The sequence below is a fragment of the Pseudorca crassidens genome, chromosome 13, assembly GCF_039906515.1.
Source record: "Pseudorca crassidens isolate mPseCra1 chromosome 13, mPseCra1.hap1, whole genome shotgun sequence".
Taxonomy (NCBI): Eukaryota; Metazoa; Chordata; class Mammalia; order Artiodactyla; family Delphinidae; genus Pseudorca; species Pseudorca crassidens.
This window is the reverse complement of record NC_090308.1, coordinates 27,821,291-27,844,253: the sequence shown is the minus strand read 5'-3', so window position 1 is coordinate 27,844,253 and position 22,963 is coordinate 27,821,291. Positions and strand designations below refer to the sequence as shown.

Sequence of the window (22,963 nt, the reverse complement as noted above, 5' to 3'; positions counted from 1 at the left end):
TTGGGTTCTGTGTGGTCCCTCGTGAACCTCGGGCCACGATCATTGTATTTACACTTTCCCACCAGATCTTTGTCTTCTTTTCTCCCTTAACTTTTAATTTCAGAGACACTATAACGATGAAGACCCTGAGAAAGAAAAGCGAATAAAGGAGCTAGAGTTGCTTCTAATGTCAACTGAGAATGAACTCAAAGGACAGCAGGCACTTCCAGTAAGATGTCACTGCCTACTTGATCTGGGCGGGGGATAACGCTTGACTCCAGCGCTCTTCTGTATCTTTTCCCTTATCTTCTAAATATCACACTAATCAAGACTCTGTATATCCACTAACAATGTTTAAACACTAGAGGTTGCTTGTAATAAAATGCAGTTGGTATCACGATGTGTGTTGACTAAGTTGGAAGTAGTCCTTTTGTGTTGCCATAGAAACTCAATATCCATTTGTGATTCTCATTCTTGATTTTTCTTTTCTTCAGAAGGACTGTAATCAATTCAAAGACTGGCAGAGAAAAAATGAAAATTTGCAATTTTTTTTTTTACAAATCTGTGTATCTGTCGGGTGCCTATTCATTCGATTTTTTCTATTATTCTTTTAAGCTAGATTTTCGTACTTTATAATTTCAAATATGATTTGATGTATGTCCAGTATATACATGTAAAAAAAGATATATATTAAATCTCTCCATAAGCAACATAAATCTCTCTCTTTTGTTTGCACACACAAAAGCTGTGTGGACCATTACTGAACTCTGACATCTTTTCTAGTGTTTGGGCAGCAAACTGGGAAAGCAGCTTGCACTTTGTAACGTATGTAATTAACCAACAAAGAGAATGAAAGATGGGATACCCAGTAGGTATTCTGAGGAGTAGATTTCTTTTTGGTTAAATAATAAAATGATTATGTGCATATGATAGTTCGACCACTTTTTAACTTTAGTTAATGTTTTGCAATTTCTCCTGTTGCATGGTCATGCTGAAAGGAGACTTCTGTTAATTTGCTCTTCTGCTTTCCTAACCACGTTGATTTGGCAGCCCTTCACTGCATCAGTGCAATCTGTAGCATTAAAAAAGGAGTAGAAGCCACAAGAATATATGCAAATAAAAGCAGCTCTAACTCTTGAATCCTCCAGCCTTTTTGTAGGTTAGAATGAGAATAGCCCACTTCTTAATTTGCAGCAAACCTTTATGATCCTATTGGAAATTATGTTAAAGTAGATTTTTAAGACGTTCCATGTGAGAGTTGTACTTGGTAACATAATCCCTCTATTTTCAGTTTTAACAAAATGATGACAGTGAAGGTAATCCTATAGATGACAGGCTATACCATTATTAAAAAGCAGGGTCTTGCATTGATAGAAGGAAACATCTTGACAACTGTCTCATAGGCGCAAGTTTTGGATGATGCAACAACTTTTATCTTTCCTCTAACAGCATCTGATACCTTGTGCAACTTCATTGCTAAGTTCCTTCTCCCTTTTTCCTCCCCGCTTTTTCTTTATTCCCCCACCCCCTCCTTAGACACAGAACCACACATGCAGCTACCCTGGGTGGCACAGCACCACCATTGCCGACCACACCAGACCTCATGGGGACAGTGCACCTGTTTCCTGTTTGGAAGACCACCACTCCACTCCATCTCTGCCGGTGGATCCTGGTTCCCTACCTGAAGAAAGCGCCTCTCCAGCCAGGTGCATGATCGTCCACCAAGGCACCATTCTGGACAATGTTAAGAACCTCTTAGAATTTGCAGAAACACTTCAATTTATAGATTCTGTAAGTAGAATTTTTAAGGCAAGCTAATGTTTTTGGAAGGGGGATTAGGAAACTCCTCAAATTGTTGCCATTTTCTATGGCGAATATCATGTTACTAGCATATGTTAACGTAAACGTATGACTTTAGTTTCTGTGTATATATTTTTTCAATATCTGATTTCTTAGGCTACCCAGATATAAAGGTAGCTTTTCACATATTTCCTTCAAAATGCATATTTTTAAAAATAGTAAAGTTAATGACCTATAAGTAGAGCTTGGGTAATAGGAATGATATTTGGATTATTTTAAACTTGTTTTTTTGTACTTTGTTTACTCCTTTGTGTTTCCCTAAAATTGTGCTTTGCTTTTGGATAGCACATTAAGAATTATGTTCACTCGGAGCTTAAAGCCATCTTTCAATATATGTGAATTGGTAATATGTTAATTTGTTGGCGCATGGCTTTCTCCACAAAACATTGATTACCAGTCCCAACGGATTCACTGAGACAAACCATCTCTGGTGAAACAAACTTGAATTCAGTACCACAAAAGCAGACACTCAATTCATTTCCTTTGTTTCCCAGTTGGTTAAAAAGCATTTACTGCATCCCCCATCAGACAGAGGATGAACATTGCCAAAATGTGCTATCAAAAAGTCTTCTTTTTGCTTTGAACTGCATGCAAATGATAGAGTGCCAGGAGGTCCCTGCAGCACCAGGGTAGGGCCAGCCTTGAGGCAGCATGGCAGACGCACCATGCAGTGTACCAGAACAACTGTTCATCCCGAAGCTGTTTCTCAGGAGGTCAAGCAAGTGGGCCAGGTGTTTTCTTTGCGTTCAGCATCTCTTTCTCAGTGCTGTGTTTCAGGTGATGGCACACATCATGCACACACTGTCTCAAAGTTCTGTGCCTCCCACATTGTTTCAGGATCCTTCATCGTGGGGTGATCTCAGCAGTTTTGAATTCTTTGAAGAAGCAGCTTTTTCACCTAGCCAACACCACGCAGGCAAAGCCCTCCAGCTTCAGCAAAGAGAGGGCAATGTGAATAGGCCTGCAGGAGAGCCTAGCAAGAGGGCGAACAAACGCAAGTTGAGTGAGGGTTCACTTGACCTGCCCAAGCCCTTCCCTCCTGCGAGGCCCAGCACAATTCCACGGGTCATCCTTCGAAAAAAGTGGGGCCAAGCCAGCCCCATAGCCACTGGACACTCTAGTTCCTTGATATTTGCTGACGTCAGCAGTTCAACTCCCAAGCGTTCCCTTGTCAAAAGCCTACCTTTCTCCCCCTCGCAGGTAGAGCACAATTTCTGCACAGCTGTTACTAATTTTCAGCAGACACCTGACCCTTAATAATCTAGAAACTAATCCTTTGGAACAAATGACTCATTACTGTTGTCTTCACTGATTTCATTCCGTTGTTGCCTCTGGCTGTTGCTAAGTCATACTGCCTCCCAGAGTGTAGGCTATCTGTAGATGGACTGATGATTTTGTCATAATTCTCTCTCTGACTTTTTGGTGATTCTAAAGAGAGTTAGTTGCCTGGGATGTGCTTTTATTTCCTTCAACACTAGAGTTTAACGTTTCTACTCCTTCCTCTTCTCCCATCCCTTTAAAAACTTTAACAGATTTTCTGCCTCTTTGTTCACTTATTGTTATGTGATTCACTGACCCAGGGGAGGAGGGAACCAAATTATGTTTAGATAACATTTGAGCTGCAACGAGAAAATTTAAAGGTTCCAGTCCATCTTTAAGTGAAAAAGTTTTGGGAGAAAATGAGGAACAAATGCTTAAGAAAAACAACGTATGTTTTAATTTCAATTTCTCAACATTGGCTCTTCTGAGTCGTGCCATAATATTTTATTGGCAGTTTTTGCCAATGAATGTTCTTATTTCATACAGCTTTTTTAAGGCATGGAAATTATAATTTTTATCAAAGACTTGTGTTCCTTAATTATGAAAATAATTGAAGCTAAAGGATAATTTGGCACTTTAAAACATTTTTCCAATTATGCCTGTCGAGTCTGTTATAAGAACAACTTAGGTATGAGCAAATGATATGCCCACTAAAAAAAGATTTTCTTTTTTTGCTTGTATTTTCCAAACCCTGTTCTGAAGTATATTAGTTCTACAAGATTTTAATGATGTTCCAGAAAAACATCTAAATATATAGGTATATTAGTTTGGGAAACACTGAATCAAACAAAATTAAAATGGTTTGTTTAGGGCTTCCCTGGTGGCGCAGTGGTTGAGAGTCCGCCTGCCGATGCAGGGGACACGGGTTCGTGCCCCGGTCCGGGAGGATCCCACATGCCGCGGAGCGGCTGGGCCCGTGAGCCATGGCCGCTGAGCCTGCGCATCCGGAACCTGTGCTCTGCAACGGGAGAGGCCACAACAGTGAGAGGCCCGCGTACCGCAAAAAAAAAAAAAAAAAAAAATGGTTTGTTTACTGCAGGACCTCTCAAAGTTTTTAATATACGGATGTGCATTGTGAATTTCCAGGAGGAGATTACAATATGTGTGTTTCCCAAATTTGTTTTACCTTGGAACCATTTGAGGAACACCTATTACTTTCCCAGAACATCAGTGTTCTGAGAGATACAGCTTAAATTATTCAAGAATTTTCCACATAATGTCAACTTTATATAATAATGGTTCCTAGATCATTAAAGAGAAAAAACAAAGTATGAAAGAAAAAAATGATTACTTTCCAAAAAAAATCACGTTAACACCTTTAATGTTAATAAGAAATGCATCTCATTCTCTTTAATGACAAGTGTCCTTATTGAGAATGTTTTCTTAGGATTTTGCAAGTTTTTCAGCATTGACTCTAGATTTTATTTCTTGGAAATCATACTCCAAATCCCGGGTGCTGAATTGAAATAAAACACTATGTGCTTGTTAACATCATTGTTATCTCAGATAATGGTCCAGTAAAACACACCTACTTGTTAACAACATGTCATTTTTAAATTGGGCTGAGTAAAGAATCACTGTTTAATTTAAGTATATTTTCTTTCTTCCCATATTTAGTTCTTAAACACTTCCAATAACCATGAAAACTTAGACTTGGAAATGCCTTCTTTAACTTCCACCCCTCTCAATGGTCACAAATTGACTGTTACAACACCATTTCATAGAGACCAGACTGTGAAAACTCAAAAGGAAAATACTATGTAAGTCCTTGTTTCAAGAAAAAAATTATTTATTTTATTTACTTATATTTAATTAATAGAATATAGTCCCCAAATGTCTGATCTATTTATATGTATGTAATTTTACTGATCCACTTTTATATACATAGTCATGTGTATCTCCACATTGAATATGCCTGTCCTGGGCATGTTAGAACTACCTAGAGGTAGAAGGTAGGAGAATAAACTAAATTACCTTTTGTAGTTCATTTCAAAATTTCCTATATATGGGCTTCCCTGGTGGCGCAGTGGTTGGGAGTCTGCCTGCCGATGCAGGGGACACGGGTTCGTGCTCCGGTCCGGGAAGATCCCACATGCCGCGGAGAGGCTGGGCCCGTGAGCCATGGCCGCTGAGCCTACGTGTCCGGAGTCTGTGCTCCGCAACGGGAGAGGCCAGAGGCCACAACAGTGAGAGGCCCGCGTACTGCAAAAAAAAAAAAAAAAAAAATTTCCTATATATGCAAAGGTAATTTTAAAATAACTTTTCCATTCAGTTTTTCTGTTTGTTCAATAAGTCCTTTTCTTCCTCACCAAAAACAAGCTTTTTCAGCCTTCTTTCCTCTTTGATTATAAACTTAAGAATGAGTATGGTTCTTTACTTAGTTCATATTTTTTTAATCTTATTTTTTCTTTTTGAAATTTATCTATAGATAGGACCTCTTTTGCCATCCCCAGGAAAATTATATGATTAGAAGCCAAGGAGTGATTAAGTAGTCATTTATAGTCAATAAAGCCTTAACCAATTCAAAGAAATGGGAGAGAACATCAATAAGAATTATAAGAAACCTTTTAAAAAAGCAATTTTATTGTTTCCAATATAAAATACACTTTAAAAGGTTAACATATGTTTTCTGTTGTGGGTAGATAAGAGATAATGAATAGATAAAATTGATTTTTAAATGACATCAGATCTTCACAATACTTATGGTCATTATAAAGGCTTAGGGGTACTACATGTGTTTTCAGAATGATTAAAGAAAGATGAGAAATAATTTAATGCTCTTAGTTTTGTGGTATGATATTTTGAAATATGTGATGTACATATTATCTTTTCCCTAGCAATACATATATGATTCATCAGCATACCCTATTCCATATCAATGAGTTTATTGTATTCAGTAGAAAAATATTAAATTTAATAGGTAGAGAAATGTAAGGGACATATGTTCTTTTATATTTAACCAAAACTTGTTTTCCTCTTAAAGTTTCAGAACTCCAGCTATCAAAAGGTCAATCCTAGAAAGCTCTCCGAGAACTCCTACACCATTCAAACATGCACTCGCAGCTCAAGAAATTAAATATGGTCCCCTGAAGATGCTAGTAAGTTCTCACAAAGTTCTTGGGGTTTAGTTGGTTTATTAGCACAGACAGAAATTTTCCTCTGATACAAATGTACCCAATCATCCCTTCAGCCTCAGACACCATCTCATCTAGTAGAAGACCTACAAGATGTGATTAAACAGGAATCTGATGAATCTGGAATTGTTGCTGAGTTTCAAGAAAATGGACCACCTTTACTGAAGAAGATCAAACAAGAGGTAAACACAAGATTCTTTGGAAGGAACAACCCTGCTGTTTTTGTCCCTTGTGGGCAGCTTGATGTGTCTGGGGGAGGGGGGAGGCACTGTGTAACAACACCACTTTTCATAAAAGATTTTCATATAAGATGCAGTTACGAGGTACTGCCAAGCTGTAGGCATGCAATCTTGCATTTGGGAAGCCGAGCCACTTCTATTTCCTTCCTGTTTGAACAGAAAACATGTGAGAGAGTATAAAGGAAAGAGAAGGAAGCAGTTTTGTATTGTACTTTTTAAAATCACTGATATATAGGTGGATGGATGACTGGTTGATACATAGATATTTAATTTTTGGACATCATGGAAAATTGAAACAAATTAATAGTATCTATTTTTTTGGTAGGTCTTTTTGATTTTATTCATTCTAATGAGTGTGGCATTGTACCTCATTGTAGTTTTTTTTAATAGCTCTTTATTGGAGTATAATTGCTTCACAATAATATTGCTTCACAATACTGCATTAGCTTCTGTTGTACGCAAAAGTGAATCAGCCATATGCATACGTATGTCCCCACATCCCCTCCCTCTTGAGCCTCCCTTCCACACTCCCTATCTCACCCCTCTAGGTCATCGCAAAGCACCGAGCTGATCTCCCTGTGCTACGCTGTTGCTTCCCACTAGCTAAATGTTTTACATTGGTGTCAAGAAGCATTTCCAACAGGTTCGATACAGTGCCACTTGAATTTATTTTCATATAAGGATAAGTGGTTGAGAGATTGGCCATAGATTTACTTTTTCTTCAGCCTTACTGAGACATAATTGACAAATAAAATTATAAAGTATTTAAAGTGTACAATGTGATGTTTTGATACACGTGTACCTTATGAAAGGATTCTCCCCCATTGAGTTAATTAACACATCCATCTCCTCACATGTTTACCTTTTTTTCCAGTGAGAACATTTAAGTTCTACTCTTTTAGCAAATTTCAGTTATACAATACAGTGTTAGCAACTATAGTCACCGTATTATACATTAGATCCCCAGACCTTATTCATCTTACAGAAGTTTACTCTTGAGTTGAACAGTTTCATGGGAAGTTCTAGCTCTAGAAACAACAAAGCACTTCCTGTTTGCTTTTAGGTGGAATCTCCAACTGATAAAACAGGAAACTTCTTCTGCTCAGACCACTGGGAAGGGGAGAGTCTGAACACTCAGCTGTTCACACAGGCATCGCCTGTGGCAGATGTGCCCGTAAGTTATGACATGTTATGAGATGTGGGCAGCTCACAGAATTCTGTGTGTGGCGTGTGGGACCACTGTGGTTTCGGCATTTAGTGCATCATACTTCTAAATATTCTCTCACATGCTTATTTTCTTATGATTATTAATGTTGAATATAAAGTGAGATTTTCTACATGTGTTGGAAATAGACTGTGTTCAATTGCAGACTTGTTTATTTTCTTATGATCTGAGTCCTTGCCACTTAAAAAATCTGCTGCATGTATATACACATTTCCATGAAAACAGAATATTAAGTTTTACATTTTCTTTTAATTTACTTATTTGTCTTCTAAATGTAGTATAGGGTTTCCCCTGCTATCTGAAAGTAGAGCATTCCTATGATACCTTTAGTAGGCCAAAATGACGTAAAGCAAAGAAGCAGTTTACCTTCGGACATATCTTGCTAACAGGTGCAAAAATTAAATAAAATTAAAAAAAAAAAGAAACAAATGTAACAAATAGAAGCAGACTCACAGATACAGAGAACAAACTAGTGGCTGCCAGAGGGGAGAGGGGTGGGGAGAGGGACGAAATAGGTGAACCGGATTAAGAGGTACGGACTCCCAGTTATAAAGTAGATGTCACAGGGATGTAATATATAGCACAGATAAGATAGTATTTTTTAATAACTGTGTATGATGTGTGATCTATAAAAATATCAACTCACCATGGTGTACACCTGAAACTAATATAATATTTTAAATCAACTATACTTCAATAAAAAGTGAATAAAAATAAGGAAATTGAGATAAAGCACAGGTGCTCACACAATTCAAAACTATGGGGTTGATGCTGAGATGCTGAGTGTAGTGCCTGGGGAAGGAGCTTGGCGGTGCCAGTCTAACTACCCAGGGTGTGTGCTGCCTCTGTAACAGTTGTGGCTGCAAAAGAAAAGCAAAAATTCTCTTCAGGCTTCTTTTGGTTAGCAGTTAGCGAAAATATTAGGTGCTAATGTAGGACTTTCATAAAAGCAAAGTGGTGTGAAGCGAACTTTTGAATAGCAGGGGATGCCTGTATTTCCTCCTTGCTAAGTTGTCTCCTGTTTGGTTTTATGTAGTATCTAGCATAGTGCTAATCACAGTGTCTATAGTAAATTCCCTTTATTGTACCCGATATTGCATTGCTTTGCTTACCACCATTTTTTTAATAGACTATTTTTCAGAGCAGTCTTAGGTTAACAGCAGAGTTGAGCAAAAGGTACAGAGATTTCCCATATATCCCCTGGCCTCACATATGCACAGCCTCCCGATCATCAACACACCCCACCAGAGGGGTATATTTGTTACAACTAGTGAGCCTACATTGATACATCATCACCCTAAGCCCAGAGTTTATGTTAGGGTTCACTCTTGGTGTTATTCGTTCCATGGATTTGGACAAATTTGTACTGACATTTATCCACCATTATAGTATCGTGCAGAGTAGTTTCAGTGCCCTAAAAGTCCTCTGCTACTATTCATCCCTCCAACTTCTGGCAACCACTGATCTTTTTACTGTCTCTAGTTTTGCCTCTTCTGGAATATTATATAGTTGGAATCATACAGTGTGTAGCTTTTTCCAGCTAGCTTCTTTCACTTAGTAACATGCTCTTAAATTTCTTCTGTGTCTTTTTGTGGCTTGGTAGTTTTGTTTTCTTTTGTGTTGCCCTTGGTTAACCATTCGATTTTCAAGTTTGTAACTTGTGAATGATTGCCCTTTCCTCTTATGAAGAATCAAAGCTAATAGCAATTGCTAATATTTATTCAGTGTGTTCTAAGTGGTGAGGAATAGTCTAAGAGCTTTAGATACATTAACTCATCTAATCCTCACAAGGTTGGTAACATTATCATTTCCATTACACCAGGGGGGAAACTGAGGCACAGGGAGGCTTAGTCACTTACTCAAGATTGTATGGCTTATAAGTGGCGGTTCTGGGTTAGAACTTTAGCCTAGTTCTAAATTCCATACTTTTCACCATTATATTATACTGCCATTAATCTGTAAGTCAAAAATATTTCTTTACCAATATATGAAATAAACAGTTCTCTCACCAGAGTTTAATAAATTTTTAAAAGCACAAATTTATTAATCCATTTAGCAGATGTATTTTGAGTGCCTGCCTCATGCCTAGAACTGTGTGGGACCCTGAAGCTTTTTGCTTTAGTGATGTTTGCCACAGTGGGATTAGTGTTAGTACATAGTTGAGTTCTCAGTTTAGCTCATTGGGAAGAGAATTTCTGGCAAATACCTGCATTTTTTTCCTGCCAATGTGTGTCAACTCATAGTAATCTACTCTCTAAAGTGTTAGAATTGTGTCAGCTCTCCTATTATCCAACCTCATTTAAATTTCAAATTATTCTCTTTCCCTTTAGAATATTCTTACAAGTTCCGTTTTAATGACACCAGTATCAGAAGATGAAGACAATGTTCTCAAAGCATTTACAGTACCTAAAAACAGGTCCCTGGCGAGTCCCTTGCAGGTAATTATTATTCCAACATTGGTATCTTAAAAGTCATTCACTAAAAAAATTTTTTTTTAAAAAAAAAGAAAAACATTTTAGACATAGAGGAGTGATGCTTTTAAACAACTCCCAATGTCTAAAAAACTCCTAAAATTCCTTGTTGCCACTCATATGAGACTCACTGGAAATTTCTTATTAGAGCAGGCTCCCAAAGCCTGATGAAGTGAAACATTTCTTACTGTGACTGAGACTAAGATTGTTAATTACACATGTGTCAATACCTCCTTCTTCTACTTTTAAAGGTTTTATAAAAAATTGGTATAGTTTAATTTTAGTTTCAAAATTTTTTATGTTTTCTGCTCCCTCACTAAGCCATCAAAGCTCAGACCCTGTTTAGATTTTCAATGAAGTTTGAAATTAGATAGCTAGAAAAGAATTACAACATATTTGACTATCAGAATGACAAACTCAACTGTCAGTGTTATGTGGCTAACCTGTAGTTGAACATCTGCTCACGGGTTTTAATATCAAAAGAGATTTCCCTTTTTTGAAGGAGGTGTATGTTGATGAAATACAACAAATTCCAAATTAATCCCCAGCCAAATGTAAATAAGAATGCAAATTTGTTCCCTTAAATTATTTAAAGCATTTCCCAACATTCAATAGCCCAATACCCAGCCACCTGCTGAGCCCTCCTCCCCTCCATCCTCCTGTGCTACACTGAGGGAAAAGCCATAGCCCCTGCAGCATGCAGAGAACCTGGATTAGGAAGTGGAAAGTCACAGTTGTCCTGTGAGGGAAAGGCACTGTTTTAGGCAGTGTGATTTGAAAGAGTGTCCTGTTCCTGGAAGGGCTTTCCCATCACTGCAGTAGGCCTTCTCTCTCCAAATTGTGAGACTCTTAAGACTACCTCGTTTAAAGCATTTCTGATATTTAGCATTATTTTTAAGAAATACAAATACAGCTGGAAGGGCTGTAGGCACACTTTGTGTCTTAATTCCATCAGATTGCTCTCCTTGTGGCTTCTATCTGATCCAACTGCTTTGATGAAAGGTGACTGTTGACTGGAGTGTGGACTAGGGAAAGTCTGTCCTTGTGGGGAATCTGGAGTCCTTCCTGAGTCAATCAGGCTTGGGTAGCCATGTGAAGAAGACTCAGAATATGGCAAAGAACTGGAAAATGAGGAAAAGAACAGAAGGGGGACATATGGGGGACAAAGAAAGGGGATTAGAAGGATTATAACCAGAGCATAGAATTTGACTAGTGCTATTAGTGCATTAATTAAACTAGGTTGAGTTTTATGTATATTTTGTAACATAGGCTAGGATCTGACCGATATTTATAATAGTATAAAAAAAGTGCATTCTAAGTGGCAAAGTGCAACATATATATATATTTAGGGACAGTTATCATTATGTAGGTTGAAAACCCCTGGTTCTTTCCCTAAAACTAAATCCTAAAGCTTTTGGCCTAACCAAATAGTGTTTAGCAAAACCTAAATCTAAACCTTTATGCAGATATAAATAAAATATATCCAGCCAAACATGGTACAGATATAAAATATATATATTACATAAAATTTGGCAAGAGTGTCAGATTTCTAAAAAATAGGTTGTCTAATTTTTACCTTGAAGATTTTAATGATACTAATTAAAAAAATAATCAGTATGGAACTTTATCATCAGCATATTTATATTTTATTTGATGGAAATATTACTTATCTTTGAAACTCAGTATTAAGTAGTAGCTCTATTTTTTTTTAATTTATTTAATTTATTTATTTTTGGCTGCACTGGGTCTTCGTTGCTGCGCGCGGGCTTTCTCTAGCTGCAGCGAGCGGGGGCTACTCTTCGTTGCGGTGTGTGGGCTTCTCATTGTGGTGGCTTCTCTTGTTGTGGAGCATGGGCTCTAGGCCCGCGGGCTTCAGTAGTTGTGGCACGCGGGCTCAATTGTTGTGGCTCGTGGGCTCTAGAGCACAGGCTCAGTAGTTGTGGCGCAAGGACCTAGTTGCTCCGCAGCATGTGGGATCTTCCCAGACCAGGGCTTGAACCCGTGTCCCCTGCATTGGCAGGCAGATTCTTAACTACTGCACCACCAGGGAAGTCTAGTAGCTCTGTTTTTATTAGTCAGTATTTTCTAGTATATCGGTGAGCCATATGTGGCACTCTACAGATTCTGATATTGTATATTGAGATTAAGCCACCTACGTACATCACATGATGAAGGTAACATTTGTCGGCTCCACTAAACTAAATAATTGAGAGCTATAAGTTGATTTTGGAGTCAATGCTTCTATCTACATTATATGGTTTTAGTGATTTACACCACTCAAATATATTTTAATAACCTGCTATAATAGATAACTAATTCATTTTAAGAATGAATGAGTGAATGGCACGCACCATGTATCTCCTTCATTTTGTGTCATGGAAACATAGCTTCTCGTACCATAGAAATATATGATTTCTAAAAAGTTTCAAACTTTTGTGATAAATATCAGAAAATGCGTCAGGTGATTCTAAATATTTAAGCATATATTGCCTATATTTCATATAACCCTGACTCAACAATATTTATGTAGGTAATTTTAAGCAATTTGGTAATTTTTTATTAAAACCATTATGCTTTATCATATATTTCCATTGATAATTCAATTTGACCTAATTAGGCAGATTACTCATGAACAGTATTGTTGAACATGTTGTGCATTTGTTAAATGATCTGGCTATTCAACTTGAGTACTTTATATAACCTAGAAATTTTGTCATTTGTACTTATAATAAATCAAATGTTAAATGGGATTTTAAGCAAACAATCTAGACATTTTTGTTAGAGTGCATTTAATTAAAACAACTAAATATGACTCCTAAAATATTTTAAATTTCCAATACTTCTAAAATGTCATTTGTATAGTACAGTTGATCATCTATCCATCTAGTTGACTAAATAAATTTACTTAGGTACAAGAAAAGTTTATTGAAGACTACACTAATTGTGCAATTCTGTGTTCTGTCATTTCAGTGGTAATGATCCTTGGCTTAATTAATTATAGCTGTAACACTTTAGACACAGTAGTTATTGTTTTGAGGCCCCAAATATTGGGGCTTTATAGTTCAGCTTCTAATACACATATAAATGCATGTGCTTATACATGAATACGTGTAATAGTTACATGTCCTTCCTCTCTTCTTGGAACCAGCCATTTCCCTAAGGTGCTGTGATCCTTTTAGTGGGAAATGGTATGTAGAGACCAAACTCAGGGTGCTAAGTATGCCCATTTTTTATGCGGGTTGTCATTGAGAAGCAAAGAATTTTAATAACTCAGAGCTTTCCAATACCCCTAGTCCATAAGCTATAATGTTTAGAGGCTATTATAAACCATTATGCACAATGTTATATTTGGTTTTGAAATTATTTATGCTTGATCTTTTTTTAAAAGGAATTTGCAGCAGCTGCAGAATAGTATAATAGTTGGATTTCTTCTTTTTTTTAGTTGCCTAAACTTTAATTGTAAAAACAAACAGGGACTCTTATAATAAAAATGTCCTGAGACATTTTTGATATTTGTGTCTTTCATGTAGCTCAGAATATGTGAGATTTTCGGACCATTGTGCTGTTTTCCTCATGCTGTATGGTAGTAGAGAATGGAGTCTAGAAGCTTATACACAAATGAGGAAATAGACATTCAGCCTAGAAAGCTTGCAGTTTGGAGCAGGAAAGGCAGATTCACTGTGGAACACTACTGGATTCTGCTGTTCGAAAGTTACCCTGAAAGAGCCCAAGGCAGACACACACACATACACACACACACAGCTCCCTCAGCAAGGAGAAAAGAACTGCCTGTTTTTCTCAATGTGCTTTCAATTTGCTTTACATTTTGAAATAAATACATTATGCCAATAAACATTTCCTAAGGTAGACATTTTCATTGGTAGATCTGAAACTGTACTTAAGTTATAAGCCTCTGAACTTCTGTATTTTTCTCTTAAATTATAATTTCCTTTTATTCCTGTTTAAAACCCAAATGTAAAAGATGTGTTCATATGCTTTTTACTCACTCACTTTCCTCTTTTTTGTAACCACAGAATGACAGCCTTAAATTTTAATTTCCTGACTTGCCTTGTCCTAGCCTTACTTTTTAAAAACAGTGAGTTTAATTTAAGTAAATTTCTCAAGCCATTAACACTTAAACACATTTGCACAGCATCAAAGAATCTTACGATATTATTGCAAGCAGTTGAAGCTCACTGCTTCAGTTCCACGTGCTTTGGATTGCTTTTTGCATGATTGGCATTGCTAAGGAGTGTAATAAGCTAGCATGCAGGCAACAGGCACCTGGGTTCTAGTCTAGACATCAGCAGTTTCTAACTGCATGTTTTTAATTCATTAACTTCTTCAGATGAAAATGCTCTCATTTTAAATTGGGGACTATAGTTATTTCCTCCACTTATCATACAAGGTTTCTATGAAGATCAAATGGATATAATATTACTTTCAAAATGGCAGCACAGGGCTTCCCTGGTGGTGCAGTGGTGGAGAGTCCGCCTGCCGATGGAGGGGACACAGGTTCGTGCCCCGGTCTGGGAAGATCCCAAGTGCCGCGGAGCGGCTGGGCCCGTGAGCCGTGGCCGCTGAGCCTGTGTGTCCGGAGCCTGTGCTCCACAACGGGAGAGGCCCGCGTACCGCAAAAAAAAAAAAAAAAAAAAAATGGCGGCACACTTGCCAATGTACATTGGTGGTACCTATTTTCAGACAAAGGGTATGCACTGTCCCTGTCCTTAGAAACATAGGCAAGGAGGCCTCACTTTGCACTCTGGTGTATTATTTCCTCTCACATGTTCTTTCTCATTCCTTGCTCCACTCTGGCAGAACTGTGTCAGTGGGTCACCAAAAGCGATTGCTGATTCAACTGATTCCTGAAATAAAGGTAGTCAGATCTCTTTGGTGTTATGGAGATGAGACAACTGATTTACTGGTCTTCTCTATTTTTCTGCTGCTTGTGTTGGCATGTCAACTGACACAGAAACAGTCTGTCTCCATGTGACATAGATCTTTCCAGGCATTTCTTAGTGTTAGTGTGCTGTTGTTGACCTACTCCCCTGGATACCTCTGTATCCATTTGGTTCTCCCTTGGGTCACTTTTTTCCACTTGCCCTGGCAAGATTTCACATAGCTGTCAATAATATTTCAGTGACCTGCTTTCAATATATCTTATATAATAAGCAAGTTTACCGTGTACAGTTTTTGGGGTGAACTGAGAAAGGCTAAATGAGTGGGGAAGGCAAGTTGAGCTCAAATTCAGAGTGCTCTACCCCAGAGAGTACACGACCTGGATTTTTTTTTTGTTTGGTTGGGTTTGGTAAACACTGTGATATTGAATCTTCCTTGGGCCAACAAAGATAGAATTGCTTTAGAGCAATTTGGCACTTATCTTAATCTCAATAGTTGAAAACCAATATGTGACTAAGGAAAGAGCTATTCTTTCAAAAAATTGTGACATCTGAGGCTATGTGACTACAACTGTTGGGAAGTCTATCAACATGTAAGATGAAAAGAACCCTAGAGACATTGGCGACAAACTCCAAATTTGGTAAAAGTCCATCCCTATTAGCGATTGTTAACTTAGACGTGGGTGGGATGTGAAGGCGCTGGTGGATGGAACACCCTCCATCACCATCTGGACCTTTGACCCACGCTAACTTTTAGGTCTCTTTTCTATGAAAAGTTAGCAACTCTGAAGTTGGGAGCATTTAATTGTTTTGTGCAGACATAGGGAAGCATTTATGCGTGGGAAAAGTTTGATAACCATTAACCTTACCTTAGCCACACTTCATCTCAGGTTTATTCTTGACTCTCAAGATACAGCTAAAGATTTCAACATTATCTCTTAGATAACTAATACATTTTAAAAGATGCCCCACTGGGAAGGAATTCTGACTTTTAGAATTTTAGTCCAGAGTAATTCTTTTCTTCAGATAGGTTAAATGGAATTATCAAATAATTCTTAGTCTTTTGGACACCATTTATATCTGCCTATTATTTTAAAAAATGAAACAGAAAAACATAACACCATCTTATAAGTTGTTTTGGTTTTGCAAAATCATTTTTTCATGACTTAACGCAAGTTTCTTATGAGGTCTGTGAACTGTAAAGCACATACCCTGCCAAGGCTATTGACGGCAGCAGCTACTGTGTGAAGCTGCTCTATGAATAGAACGACAATGGCAGTTCTTGTTCAGCATGATGAAAAAACCATTCATATTCTAAGTGAAAATGTGGAGATAATTTAATTCTGACAGAAAACCACCTGTGGACATGGTCTTGTCTCATGTTTTGTCTTCTGTTTTATATAAAGGATCTGCGTATTTATTTAAAGTGCTTCAGCAGGACATCCCAGTTAGACCTCTGACAGTCCTTTTTCAGTTCACTTCTGCCCAGGGGCAATTAAAGGTAAATTATGGGATAAGTAAGATAACTCGCGGGCAAGAGGAGGAAGATGTGCAGTAGGATTATTAATGTTGTAATGAATTAGGGTAGAGTGACATGTCTGCAACAGCACCATGGGTTAGTCATTTAACAAGAATTCATGTGCCGAAATCTGTAATTCTTTTTTTTTTTTTTTTCCTTTTTTTGCGGTACGTGGGCCTCTCACTGTTGTGGCCTCTCCCGTTGCGGAGCACAGGCTCCGGACGCCCAGGCTCAGCGGCCATGGCTCACGGACCCAGCCGCTCCGCGGCATGTGGGATCTTCCCGGACCGGGGCACGAACCCGTGTCCCCTGCATCGGCAGGCGGACTCTCAACCACTGCGCCACCAGGGAAGCCCAAAATCTGTAATTCTTACTAATTCTTTAGTGTAAATGAAACTAACATTTAAGGAGAGGGAATGAAGAGGGTGCCCAAGGATCTATATGACAGTATTAAAAAACATCCTCTAGCACGAAGACATTTAATCCTCCTTTGTCAGAACTATTCCATCAGCTTGAAAAGTTGGCCCAGGGCCCCAGGGCTTCAAGGTAAGGAGGGAGAAAGAAATAGCAGGAGGAGGCAGCTGCCCTTTTGGCTGGTGGACCTCAGCATTTCGCTTCTCACCCGAGTATTCGAACTTCTGCTCTTCCTTTACCTTCACAAAGTAGGTATGTGTCTGCTCTGACCAGTATTTCCATTCATGGTTGTAAGAAGTGCTTGCTTTGTACTCTCACGGTGCGGAAAAGGAGCTGCCCACTCACGTTCGCCTTTTTGTTCTGCGCTCAGTGGTTCTTGCACACAGTGGCTACTGTGTCTTGGTGTCTGTCTACACTGGGAGGTTCAGGTGTTCCAAGTCGTCTTGCCCTCCCTCAACTCTGAGCTTCAGGGCTTAGGTGCCCCTCAAATGCTCTGCTTTCTGAAGTTCGGATAGGTCAGTCAATTTGATTTATTTCTTCATAAATTTCATTTTGACTTGGGGGAAGCTGACTGTTTGAAAAGTGTTTTCAAAGTACTAACTAAAAATATATGGTACCTTCTTTATATTGATCTTGTTTTAAATATCTGGTCCTGGAGGAAGAGCCAAACATGAATAAGTGATGAGCCATCTGGGAGATCCAACAAGAACACAGTTAAAGTCCAAGTTGAAAATATACTAAGCCGATAACTGTGTTAGATTCTCTTGAACAGACATTGGGAATCCCGAATTAAGTACTATGTTGTCAAGGATCAGAACTTGACTTTTACCAAGAGGCATTGTAAAAGCAAGCATGAGATTCTATTAATATAGGATTTTAGGATACTTAATTTACTTTAATATAGAAAATTAATCCTATGTTAATTGAAGCACAGCTAAGTAGAAAAATTCTTAACCAGAGAAAAACAGAAACAATCCTTTCTTCCTTGCTCCTCACTTTTATCTCCGTTTTCACCTACATCCTCCCTTCCCCTTCATTTGTTTGTATGTATTCTTTTGAAATATGTATTTTTGGGTTTTGTGTGTATCTTTGTTATGTTTTGCTTACATATAAGATATTAGCATATTAAGATATTTTATTCTGCATCTTTTTGTTTGTTTGTTTGTTTTTGCGGTATACGTGCCTCTCACTGTTGTGGCCTCTCCCGTTGCGGAGCACAGGCTCTGGACATGCAGGCTCAGCGGCCATGGCTCATGGGCCCAGCCGCTCCGCGGCATGTGGGATCTTCCTGGACCGGGGCACACACCCATGTCCCCTGCATCGGCAGGCGGACCCTCAACCACTGCGCCACCAGGGAAGCCCTCTGCATCTTCTTTAGTCACTTGCTTTTAAGATCCATGTACTTTGTTCTGTGTACATCACTGATTCTAAGCCCTGCATAGTACTCATCATGGACAGCCATCATCTTTAACTATTGACTCTCAAATGGTAGTTAGTATATGTCATATTGTTATTGTATGTCACATTGTCATATGTTAGGATGTCACATTGTTATTATATGTCACATTGTCATATATGTTCTATGTGTGTCACTACAAATACAAGCTCAAAATTACAATGATAACATTAAATTTTATTTTGTTAATTGGATTCCTTGTGTCAATTAGGTGTTTCAGTGCTGCACTGAAAAATGTTAGCAACAACATGTAAGCAGTCAACTAAACTAAAATATGAGACTTGGATGGGCAGATAACACACCAAAGAAATATGTATATGTAACCCACTTCCTTCAAACTAGACAAACATCATTTATTCAGAACTGTATCAAAGAATGCTTAACCTACTCTGGTGATTTTACTTAGTAAAACATTAAATGTGACTCAATGGCAGAAGTCAGCCCAGAACGCCTTGTCATCTTTGTCCTGTCATTTTTGTGATTCACAGTTCCGGGAAAATATTATGATAATCAATCTTGCCTATGTAGTATTTCAAGTTATGTATTGAGCCTCTGAGCCTTGAGAGTAAATATGTGTAAACTTGGATGGTGCCTTTACATTGGCAGTGAGATGGCACGACAGACTGGGCAGAAACTGGGTAATCTACTTTGTGTCCTGTGAAAGTTTACAAGTTAGAAACATGGCACTGTAAACCTTATGTCACTGAAAATTTATTCCAGACCCTAGGCAAGGAAGCCCCTTCACATACAAATACCACGTTCATTTGGAATTGTCTCACCTATTTGCTAAAAGTCTGATGACTTTGACACCTCATCTAAGCACTTCTTCCTGCATTCCAAGGCCCTGCTGACCGGACCCTACAATTTCCCACTGATAAGAACTCTAATGGAAGCAGCGAGTTAGAGCCCGGATTCACATTTCTACTTCATCACTTCTTAGCTGGGTGACTTTAAGGGTGTTGCCTCAGCTCTCTCTTCCTTTAAAATTGCCTGCTCTGTAAAACATGTGTAATGAGCCGTATTTATGCCACTGGTGTTTTGTATGAGAATTAAATGAGATGATACATGTAAAATGCTTAGAAGCGTGAGTGGTGCGTAGTAAGCACTTGTTAAATGTTGTCATTAAATCCACTGTGTCCCTTCCTCTCTGTCTCCCAGTCCCTCCCACAAGCAGTGTACAAACTGCAGCTTCCTGACTCTTTCATGTTATTTTCCCACCTGGGTTACCCTCTTTACCACTTGTCTATCTAAACCCTGCCTATTCATGCCCTTTGCCTAGAGCATGGCCCTGGCTGCTCGTTGGTGTCCCCTCTCCTCCTCCTCTGGCCGTGGGACCACAAACCTTTCATCTGCCTGTCGTCACTCCACCGGTTTCACATGTGTTCATTTTTTCTCTTAAAGGACAGCAGAGGCCTTTCTTTTCTTATTCTTCTTTTGTCCATGAAAAGCATCCCTCTTAGATATCAACACTAGGAATAGTTGTGCTTTTTAAAACCACTGATTTCTTTTTGAGCTTACAGACAGCAAATCTTATATCTGCTTGTGTTTCTGTTTCCTTCTTTGCATTGACTGCTAGAGAGCTCAGAGCCATGTTTGGAGTTTACATCTTGCCGGTGCATTATAGTTCATGGCAAGTGTTTTAAATACAAATCTCACCTCTTCTTCGTATTATTTATTTTTTCCACATTTCTCTGTGACCCTGCCTTGTCCACTTTTTAAACTCTCTTTGCTTATATTTACTTTGTAAGCATCTTAAATCCTTTTGGGAACTAAGTAGGGCACAAATAGTACATATTTTGGTTTGAAGCAACATGGAGGGAAGGCAGGAGCCAGGGCTCGCAGGAGACAGACACACGTTCAAAACCATTACTCTAGTTACCCATAGAGTGGCCTTGGGCAAGTTATCCTTACTTTCTGAGTCTCCATTTCCTGCCCAGTTTAAGAGAGAATGAACCTCCCACCCAGGGTAGTTGTGCTGTGTAAATGAGATCATGTGTGTGAAGGATCCAGATGCTGCCCATGAGATATTAGTTCCATCCTGTAACTTCCAATGTATCTTTAAAAAGTAAGCTATCCAAGTAAACCGATATTTCTTAATTAGTTGGTATTTAATTGATAAATATCCATTTTAATGATAAATTTAAATTTTCATAACTCAACTTAATCAATTTCATTGTTTAAAAAGATACACTATCGGGGCTTCCCTGGTGGCACAGTGATTGAGAGTCCGCCTGCCGATGCAGGGGACGCGGGTTCGTGCCCCGGTCCGGGAAAATCCCACATGCCGCGGAGCGGCTGGGCCCGTGAGCCATGGCTGCTGAGCCTGCGCGTCCAGAGCCTGTGCTCCGCAACGGGAGAGGCCACAGCGGTGAGAGGCCCGCACCGAAAAAAAAAAAAAAAAAAAGATACACTATGTTTAGTAGGTGTTGATCAATTCCAGCACCTACAGGAGCTTCCTTGCTGGGTGGCTCAAGTACTCACCAGTTTGCTTAATAAGTAAATGCCCACAGCTCACCTGAGGTATCTGGGGGATTACACTCATTCCTGTCTCCAACTCTGTAAAATCTCCTAACAGACAAAAGGTACTCAAGTGTGAAGATACAGCTGTATCTTATCATACTGCTTGGAGTGGGTTTTCTCTCTTCGCGATAAACAATTTCTGATAATTAATATCACTTAAGAATGCTGGATTCCTGGTTGTCAGAGGGAAGATTTTATCTGACAAAGGCTCCCTGGTGTCTACTACTTGCTGTCTGGAGGTCACCCTTTTTTTCTGCTGGCCCTGCTGGGACTGGGAATCCATTTGTGGGCTAAAGTGTGTGCTTCCCGGTCTGACCTTGCCATTGCCTTCTCTCTCCCCATTAGCCTTGTAGCGGTGCCTGGGAAACTGCATCCTGTGGGAAGACAGACGATCAGATGACGGCTTCCGGTCAGGCTCGTAAATACGTGAACGCCTTCTCAACCCGGACTCTGGTCATGTGAGACGTTTGCAGACAAGCATTATGGTTTTCAGAACACTTCAAGTTGATTTGGGATATAGCATTCCTCTACATGAAACTTTTCATGAATGGGAGAAGAGCCTATTTTTGTTGTGGTACAACAGTTGAGAACAGCACCAAGTGCATTTAGGTGGATGAAATCGTATCAGATTTCACCCAACTAAACGAATTTTTTTTAAAAAATTAATAAATAACAGTCTTACCTAAATTATTAGGTCATGAATTGTAGTCAGTTAGTATCTTACTGCAGATTTTTAAAATAAAAAAAAAACATAAAGTGATTTATCTGTATTTTAAGAGGACCAGTATTTTTTCTGTGATAGGGTTTTTGAAATTTTACACAAAAAGGTACTCCAATATTTCACTTTTCTCAATCACTAAACACAATGCATTACTATAAATGTTGGCTTAACACCATGGAATAAGTAATCAATATTGTAAATGCTCATTTATGGTTAATAACATTGGAGGTACATTTACTGTACTAAACCATTTTATGAGGGTTTTTTTGTTAGCTTGCTTTAAAAATTATTACTGTATGAAATAGTTTTATAAAAAATTATATTTTTATTCAGTAATTTAATTTTGTACATGCCAAATGAAAAAAAATGTGTTTTGCTGCTATGGTCTTAGCCTGTAGACATGCTGCTAGTATCAGAGGGGCAGTAGAGCTTGGGACGGAGAGAAAAGAAACTTGGTGTTAGGTAATTGACTATGCACTAGTATTTCAAACTTTTTTATTTTTTATATATATATACTTTTTTTCCTTTTGTAATACATTGGAAAACTTGTTTGGGAGATTTTGCATTTGTGGTTGTTTTTTGTCTTTTATTATTGTTGGTTTATAAGAGCATGCACTGCACTTCTTTCTTGGGAGATCTGTGTTGTTGAAGTCCTATGTTTTGTTTTGAGTTCAGCCTGACTGTTCTTTAATTCAGGGGTTATGTGTTTAATCAGCATTCCCCGTGGTCTCTAAGTGTATAGTCTCAGAACTGCCACACAGAACCTGTGTTTGCAGCTGGGGTCGATAGCCAGTTGCTGCCTTAAGAACATTCGGTGCAAGATGGCTGGCACTGAACTTTTGATATGACAGTGTACTTACTGCCTTGTAGTGAAATAAAGCTGTGCCCTTATTTTACTTACTTTTGACTTCTGTCTTACTTTTGACTGTGGACAATAGTTACAATTTTAAGAAAATGGAGTGAAAGCAGAGCACTTTCCTCTGTTAATAATTTGCACACCATCTGAACTTCACTTGAAGAAGCCAAGAATTATAACTTTGGAGAAAGAAGGACAAGCAAACCAAGTTCAGTAGTTCCCAAAATAATCACGTGCAGAATGACAGCTGGGAAGAATCATCCAGAATCTGTCATTCAGGGTCCCAGCAGTGTTTGAATTAGAATAATGCAAGGAGAGGTCGTTTACAAGGGTACTGATACCACGGATGTG

At 38.6% G+C, this 22,963-nt stretch overlaps 1 protein-coding gene across 6 annotated transcripts in view; it reads left to right on the top strand.

Moving 5' to 3' along the window:
• Nucleotides 1-22,656, top strand: part of MYB (MYB proto-oncogene, transcription factor) — a 35,440-nt gene extending 12,784 nt beyond the window's left edge. For 2 of the 6 annotated variants that reach the window (XM_067702019.1, XM_067702016.1), the window contains 8 exons: nt 104-208; nt 1,516-1,770; nt 4,777-4,919; nt 6,143-6,257; nt 6,350-6,475; nt 7,596-7,706; nt 10,088-10,195; nt 18,280-18,592. In XM_067702019.1, coding sequence (XP_067558120.1) covers nt 104-208; nt 1,516-1,770; nt 4,777-4,919; nt 6,143-6,257; nt 6,350-6,475; nt 7,596-7,706; nt 10,088-10,195; nt 18,280-18,501 — 1,185 coding nt within the window. In that variant the 3' untranslated portion in view covers nt 18,502-18,592. Of the gene's footprint in view, nt 1-103; nt 209-1,515; nt 1,771-2,676; nt 3,040-4,776; nt 4,920-6,142; nt 6,258-6,349; nt 6,476-7,595; nt 7,707-10,087; nt 10,196-18,279; nt 18,593-21,380 lie in introns of those variants that run through there. The other 4 variants (XM_067702022.1, XM_067702021.1, XM_067702018.1 and 1 more) reach the window with 4 other exon arrangements.
• The last annotated feature ends 307 nt before the right edge of the window (nt 22,657-22,963 follow it).